This window comes from Natrix helvetica, assembly GCF_964273705.1.
Source record: "Natrix helvetica genome assembly, chromosome: 15".
Lineage (NCBI taxonomy): Eukaryota > Metazoa > Chordata > Lepidosauria > Squamata > Natricidae > Natrix > Natrix helvetica.
The window spans coordinates 9,294,827-9,303,227 of NC_138565.1; the positions used below are offsets into that span (position 1 = coordinate 9,294,827).

Consider the following 8,401-nt stretch of genomic DNA (forward strand, 5'->3'; position numbering starts at 1 on the left):
AAGCTCTTTCCACACTCCAGGCATTTATATGGCTTTTCTCCTGAATGGAATCTTTGATGTGTATAAAGGTTTCCCACCACATTGAAGCTTTTCCCACATTCCAGGCATTTGTATGGTTTTTCTCCAGTGTGGATCCTTTCATGCCTATCAAGGCTGCTCCTCTGACTGAATCTCTTTCCGCACTCCAGGCATTCATATGGTTTGTCTCCTGAGTGGATCATTTGATGCCTATAAAGGTTTGCCAAATGACTGAAGCTCTTTCCACACTCCAGGCACTTGTGAGGTTTCTCTCCTGAGTGGATTCTTAGATGCTTTTCAAGATAGTCCTTTCTTCTGAAGGATTGTTCACATTCCGGGCACTGATATTTCTTTACTCCCTCCTGGATCTTTTGGGGATTCCCGGGTTTTTCGAAGGACCCTCCGCCGGTTTCCTCCTCCCCGCATCGCTCACCAGGCAGCGACCTTTCCAAGGTTCCCTCTCGGCTCGTCCTTTCTGAAGGCCCGGGGTCTCCCGGCCCTTCCCCACTCTCCTCCAGGGGAGCCACGCAGGGACCGCGTAGGGCTGCTCCGCGGGGCCCGCTCTCCTCCTCCTCTCGGGCGGCGCGACTTCCTCCCCTTCCCCGCAGGGGAGACATATGCCCGGCCGGGGAGGAAGGCCGAAGCCTCCCCTCACATTGTTGTTCCGGACTGGCCGGAGGCTTATACATTCTCCACCAAACAGCGTCCGCTTGCCAGACCCGGCCTCGGGCTCCCTTCTCCGAGCGACGCCGCCTCAGACTCTACGCCCTTCCCGTCTCAATCAACTAATCGCCTCAGCCGCCGTTCTTGATCCCGGAAGTGGAGGCGGGACCTACTTGCGCGCCCTTTTTTAGAAGCTGCTCCTGATCCTCTTTAAGGACCGCCCAAACGAGGCGGCTGCCAATCGCCGCCGTCCTCTGAACGACCAATCGCCGTCGTCCTTCCACAGTGAGCCAGTTGGCGCCTGCGCAGTGCCGAGGGCCGTTCTAGGCTTGCGCGGAGGGGAGACGAGGGGGGTGGAAGCGGGCTTCCCTTGAACTGTGGGGTTGGTCTTTCCCCCCCCCCCCGCCGCCCCAATTCTGTCATGCGGGGGTTAAGGGGCTCTTCTGCGGCTGCGACCTTTCCACTCCCCTTGTTAAGTCCTCGGGGGCGTGACTGGGCAGCTACAAACGAGCCGGGAGCAATTCCTATTGGCTCTGACGCACCGGCAGGCTGGCGGGAGAATCGCAGGCTCCCGATTGGCTCTCTGTCTGACAGCCGTAGGTATAAATAGCTGTCAGACAGAGGCAGCCTGTTAGTTTGCTTGTGAACGTTAAATAAGTAGTTATTGTGAATTAGCCTCCTGTCGTTCCTCAGTAGCTTGAAATAAGGCACACCCTATCTGCGGTCTCTTTCTAGGCAAGACGGTGGGGGGCATCCAGATAGCTGGAGTGAGGGGCCCTTCTGGGGCTGCGTCTCTGCCATCCCCATCCGGGGGTCTCCACGGGGTCTTTCCCTTGACAAGGGGCCTTGGGGGGGGGCACCTAGGCAGAAGAGGTGCCCGTCATTATAAACCTAATTTTCCAAAATTGTCCTTTTGGTCTTTTTTTCTGGCAGGATGTTCCTTTCAATTTCTCCATATTTTTGCCATTTGTTTCTTCTTAAGAAGTGAGCACCACTTCCAAACCGACCCCCAGACTCCCTCCAACCTTTTAAAATTTTCTAAGTAGCTATTTGGGACAGTGTCACTCCTCCGTCCATGTTCCAATAATGTTGGTGCTTTCCACTTGTCTGGATATTAACAAATAAACAGAGTTGGAAGGGACCTTGTAGGTCATCTAGTCCACCCCCCAGCCCAAGCAGGAGGGCCTACACCATTTCTGACAGATGGCAGTTCAGTCTCTTCTTGAAGGCATCCGGTGATGAAGCTCCCACAACTTCTTTTTCATTGGTCGGTTGGGTGCCTTGGGTATTTATACAGCAATGGTGAGATGAGTCTCCTATGGTCTCTGTGGTACAAGCACAGGGGAAGTACTTGCTCTGTTGCTTCTGTGTGTCCAGAGTCACAAGGGCTTTGACTCCCTGGGGAAGGAGTCTTCCTGGATCAGCATTCAAGCACCCCTGAAGGGAGGGCAGGGCACCATGTCAGAGTGAAGACCCTGCCAAGCATTAGGGATTTCAAAGTTAGCTAACGGTGCCATGGGAGAGGCAGAGAACCTGTTGGATCCATCTGTTAATCTTAAAACCGAAGGGGGAAAAATGATGACCAAAAGCAGTGTGTTGCTTGTTGCTCCTTAGAGAAACCATGGCAGTTTATCAAGTTGCAGAGACTTCAAAAGCTTGCTGAGTTCTGGGTTGTGAGGGCAGATCGCAAGAGACAAAAAAGACGCCTCTCCCGCCTGCAGCCTGGGCCTCCAAACATCCATGGTCCTTTGAGGACAGGAGAGGGGAGGGGCAAGCCTTGGTGCTTGGCATGAGAAGGAATGGATAAGCCTCATTTCAATGGCCAGTGCCTGGAGGAGCTAAACTCCCAGGTGCAGCCTCTTTCAAGGCCAGGTAAATGCCGCAAATTAGAAAGTGCTGCCAGAGGTCATGCTTTTAGCTGGATGGAAGCAGCATTCGTGTTCCTTCCTCTAACACCAATGGGGAATCCCCTTGCAGAAAGCGAGCTCTACGAAGAGTGCAGGAGAGCTCTTGAAGGTTACTGGGAAAATTCTTCAGGAAGTAACAACACCGAAGGCTCCTGACCTCGTCTGCTACCTCCAAGGAGAAGTGGAGAATTCCGGGGACTCTTCGGCCAATCTCCAGCCCATCCTCTTCTCATTCACAAGCAACATGGGCAGCGGGAGGACTAAATAAGTGCATTATTTTACTGAGACAACCTATATTTTACATCCCTATCCAGCTGACCGAATGAGGCTGTCCAGATTCCTTCCCACGGTTTAAAGGACTTGGGGATCTGGTTTGGCTTCCAGCCAAAGAAGACTCAGTGGCTGTGGAGTTTAGCCACCCCTTCTTCCATCTGGATTTCAGATTCTAGATTTTGTTTATATATTGGTGGCTGTTTCTTTTGATTCCTGGTGTGTTTATGTGGCATGCCACCCAGAACCACACTGAGTTTGTCAACATTAATTACAGGTAGTTCTCCACTGGTTGCTTAGCAACAACCCAGTTTCAAAGTTACAGCCACTTTAGAACTACCAGGTGTTTCCCCTACCACTGAGCCAAAGAACTCTGCAGCATTCCCCCTGGCTGTCTCCCTCCATTTTCCACTCCACCCTTAGAGTCTCCTTAGGCTTTGGGCCTTCTTCCCACCCTGCTGAGTCCCATTGACCTCCCCAACCCTAACACTGATCACTCACCTTTTACTGTAGATAAGGGGTCTCCATCCTCTGGGCCCCAACCCACTACTGGGCCATGAGCCATTTGGGACCGTGCCATGGAACTGATGGGTGAGCACACAAACATGCAAACATCCCCATTTGCATGAGCAGCAGATAAGTTTGCTCCCCATTCACATGCAACTATCCCCTCCCCTTCCCACCACCAGTCCACAGTGCCAGAAAGATTGGGGAACTCTGCTGTAGATCACATTCTGGAATCAAGAGATCACGTTGGGCACCGAGAGAGATCTTCTCTGTCCATGCACCACATGCCTCCATGCCAGAAGTGGGAAGCATTTCAGATGGACAATTTTTTGCAGCCGCTTTGAAAATAGTGCTCACTTCCAGACAGTGCTGTGCAGCCTGCGGGAATGCTGAGGGTGGAGCGGCCTGCTCTCCATCATGCTTTTAGCAAAAGGTAGACTCACACTGCTGACAGTTTCAGTGTCCCGGGATGATGTATTCCCCTTGTGTGACTTTTGAACAAGCAAAGTCAGTGGGGAAGCCAGATTCAAATAACAACTATATTAGTAATGTTAACAGCTGCAGTGATTCTTATTTTAACAACTGTGGCAAGAACAATAACATTAGTGGGGAGGTGTGCGCCCACAGATGTGCACATAGGCTAGCCACTCATACGGCCTGGTGGCCAAGAGGCCCTGCCCAGAGTTTAGCTTACAGACATCAGATATACTGAATGTATGTTCTCATTTGTTTCTCTACCCTATAAAAAAAGACTTGTTTCCCCCTTAATAAATGCTATTTTCATTTCCTGTTCGTTGGAGATTTCTATTTTTGGGTGGGCAGATAAGCTCCTTTGCAAAGGTCAAAGTTTCTCTCAAATTCCGGGATCAAGTTCTTATCAGCTCCATGCCAAATTGCAATGGCTGAATTTGGGGGGTGCAAATTCATGGGCTCATCACCCGCTTGTTCAGGAAGAAATGGAACCAATTCTTACATCAATCTATTTTTCATGGGCAAGCCCATTTGCAACTCTCCTGAATTTGTTCATTTCTTCCCCAAAAGCACCATGCCTAGTTTGAGAACTTCTTGCCTAAGACAACTTTGCATGCTTAATCTGGGGCTCCTCAGGTTTGGGTATTCCTATTTGTTGGCCTCTTAGCCTGCAGCCAGCTTGTCCTTGGCTATGACATATTCCCATGTATAGACTATCTGTAGTACATTCTGTACATGCCCTTTAGATAGGGTACTGCAGGACTGTAAAGATAGCAATAACACTTAGACTTATATACTGCTTTACAGTCCTCTCTAAGCAGTTTACAGTCAGCCTATTGACCCCAACAACCTGGGTCCTCATTTTACCCACTTCATCTACCGGAAGGATGGAAGGGTGAGTCAACCTTGAGCCTGGTGATATTTGAACTGCCAAATTGCAGTCAGCAATACTGTCACTCTAACCACTGTGCTACCACAGCTCATAACAGGTAACAAAATGCAGGCTTTTCTTTTATAATGGAGAGATATAATCATAAAGGACCCCATTAGATGTGGGCTTTGTAGAATTTAACCTACATTCCCCAACAGGTCACCTGCCTCCAATTTACCCCAGCTTCATTCAGTGGGCCCAGTTGTACTTTTCTTATATTCGATGACATTGTTATTATGGTAACAAACCTTAGTTGGCCTTAGAAAGTTTCCAGGCTTTTTTTCTACTAAAGTCAAAAAAGCATCAATGGAACACTGAGGGAATCCAAATGAAAAGTTTAGAATTTTAATTATCTGGGTTGGTCCTACATGCTATTGGTGTAGATTATATGAAAGAATTAGCAAAGAGCTCTTACATAGGAGCTGCAAAGAATTGCAAGGAATGTATTTCCTGCAGCACTGAAATTGAGTTTATAGCCCACATGTTTTGCAGCCAGTGCTCCAATGATGGATTGAATATGTTTGTGATAGTATCAGTACGTGGAATTGAATACACTTGCACTCCAAGATTTACGAACCCTTTGCAGAAATTGCGAGAGGTGGACAATTTTATAAGAAAATAATGACAATGCAGCATAGTTTAAATTTTTTAAATGTAATTCAAATTAATACTATTAGGCTTCACAAGTTAGGACATTAAACAAACCATCATAATAAAAGTAATAGTTAAAATGTTTCTGTTTCCAAGTTTGCATATCCTTGAAGGTTTGGGCTGATAATATGGTATACATCCACAGATTGAATGGGCAATATCCACACCTGTGCCTTATTAGTTTGTACTTAGGTCTGTGATAAGCATTTAAGCAGGTTCTTAGCACTAGAGTAACCCTTGTGTATATTATCCAGACCTGAGGAATTTGCTGGCTATATTTGTAGCCACAATCATTATGCTTCTCTCCCATATGGATTTTTAGGTGGTTTGGAATTGCCATTTGTTCTGAAGGATTTAGCGCACACTGTGCATTTAAAAAATTTCTTCTGAGTGTAAAATTTATAATTTTTACTGAAACAGATTTTGACAAACTTTTTGTACTCTCCATTAATTTTTAGGGGTTTCCCCCATGTGAATTCTTTGATGGTTTCTGAGTTTTCTATTTGTTGTGAAGGATTCTCCACACTCCGGGCATTTATAGGATTTTTCTCCTGAGAGAATTTCTTGATGTCTATAAAGCTGTTCCTTCCGACCGAAGCTCTTTCCACACACCAGGCACTTATACGGTTTTTCTCCAGTGTGAATCCTTTTATGTTGATAGAGGTATGACCCCTCAGTAAAGCTCTTTCCGCACTCAAGGCATTTGTATGGTTTTTCTCCAGTGTGAATCCTTTGATGTCGATAGAGGTGTCCACTCTCAGTAAAGCTCTTTCCGCACTCAAGGCATTTATATGGTTTTTCTCCAGTGTGGATCCTTTGATGCTTAGACAGATTTCCGCTCAAACAGAAACTCTTTCCACACTCCAGGCATTTATACGGTTTTTCTTTTGTGTGGATTCTTTGATGCTTAGAAAGACTTCCGCTCTCACTGAAACTCTTTCCACATTCCAGGCATTTATATGGTTTTTCTCCAGTGTGGATCCTTCGATGCTTTGAAAGATTTCCGCTCAAACAGAAACTCTTTCCACACTCCAGGCATTTATACGGTTTTTCTCCAGTATGGATCCTTTGGTGATCATTGAGCTGTGCACCCTCAGCAAAGCTCTTTCCACACTCCAGACATTTATATGGTTTTTCTCCTGTGTGGGTTTTTTGATGTGTATAAAAATGTCCACTAAGAGTGAAGCTCTTTCCACACTCCAGGCATTTATATGGTTTTTCTCCTGAATGGAATCTTTGATGTGTATAAAGGTTTCCCACCACATTGAAGCTTTTCCCACATTCCAGGCATTTGTATGGTTTTTCTCCAGTGTGGATCCTTTCATGCCTATCAAGGCTGCTCCTCTGACTGAATCTCTTTCCACACTCCAGGCATTCGTATGGTTTGTCTCCTGAGTGGATCATTTGATGCGTATAAAGGTTTCCCAAACGACTGAAGCTCTTTCCACACTCCAGGCACTTGTGAGGTTTCTCTCCTGAGTGGATTGTTAAATGTTTTTTAAGATAGTCCTTTCTTCTGAAGGATTGTTCACATTCCGGGCACTGATATTTCTTTCCTCCCTCCTGGATCCTTGGGGGACTCCCGGGTCTTTCGAAGGACCCTCCGCCGGTTTCCTCCTCCTCGCATCGCCCACCAGGCAGCGACCTTTCCAAGGTTCCCTCTCTGCTCGTCGTTTCTGAAGGCCCGGGGACTCCGTCTTCCGGGGGAGCCATGTCGGGACCGGGCAGGGCTGCTCCGCGGGGCCCACTCTCCTCCTCCTCTCGGGCAGCGCTTCCTTCCTGCCTATGGCGGTCACGACAGAGAGGCGGGTCACGACTTCCTCCCCACCCAGGCCCGGCCGTGGAGGAAGGCCGAAGCCTCCCCTCACACTGTTCTTTCGGGCTGGCCGGAGGCTTATACATTCTCCACCTCACGGCGTCCGCTTGCCAGACCAGGCCTCGCGCTCCCTTCTCCGAACGACGCCCCCTCAGACTCTGCGTCCTTCCCGTATCCGAGACCGTCCGCAGCCGAATCAATTAATCGCCTCAGGCTCTATTTGGTCCCGGAAGTAGAGGCGGGACCTAGTTCAGCGCCCTTTTTTACAAGCTGCTCCTTTTCCTCTTTACGGACCGCCCAAGGAGTAGCCTGCCAATCACCGCCGTCCCCCGAACGGCCAATCGGCATCGTCCTTCCGCAGTCAGCCAGTTGGCGCCTGCGCGGTGCCGAGGGCCGTTCTGCTCCTGCGCGGAGGGGAGACGGGGGTGGGGGTGGGGTCGAGGGTCCCTAGAACTGTAGGTTTAGTGTTCGCCCCCCCCCCAATTCAGTCATGTGGAGGTTAAGGGGCTCTTCTGCGGCTGCGACTTTCCCCCTCCCCCCATCCGGGGTTCCTCTAGGCAAGGCGAGGGGGTTGGGGGGGGGCATCCAGACAGCCGGAGTGAGGGTCCCTTCTGGGGCTGCGTCTCTGCCATCCCCATCCGGGGGTCTCCACGGGGTCTTCCCCTTGACAAGGGGGGCCTTGGGGTCGGAGGGGGCACCCAGGCAGAAGAGGTGCCCGTCATTATAAACCTAATTTTCCAAAATTGTCCCTTTAGTCTTTTTTTTCTGGCAATTTCTCTATATTTTTGCCTTTTTTTCTTAACAACTGAGCACCACTTCCAAACCGACCCCCAGACTCCCCCCCCCCAACCTTTTGAATTTTCTAAGCAGGCCATTTAGGACAGTGTCTTTCCTCCTTCCTCGTTCCAATAATATTGGTGCTTTCCCTTTGTCTGGATATTAACAGATGAGTTGGAAGGGACCTTGTAGGTGATCTAGACCAGTGGTGGGCAACCCGCGGCTCGGGAGCCACATGCGGCTCTTTACACCCTTTAATGCGGCTCTTCTGTGTGCTGGGTGCCCGCTCCCCTCCCTCCTCTCAGGCTTCGGAGGGAAGCTTCTGCAAAAGCCCGGGCGAGTGACAACCAATTTTGGTCCTATAACTGCAGAATGCTGCAAAATACCATA

The 8,401-nt window shown here is 49.1% G+C and overlaps 1 protein-coding gene across 1 annotated transcript; it reads right to left on the reverse strand.

Moving 5' to 3' along the window:
• Positions 1 to 5,430: 5,430 nt before the first annotated feature.
• On the reverse strand, positions 5,431 to 7,528 carry LOC309399552 (uncharacterized protein). Its single transcript, XM_081967493.1, has one exon. It carries the CDS (start codon positions 7,318 to 7,320, stop codon positions 5,866 to 5,868), a length of 1,455 nt encoding a protein of 484 aa, XP_081823619.1. The 5' UTR covers positions 7,321 to 7,528; the 3' UTR covers positions 5,431 to 5,865.
• Positions 7,529 to 8,401: the final 873 nt, after the last annotated feature.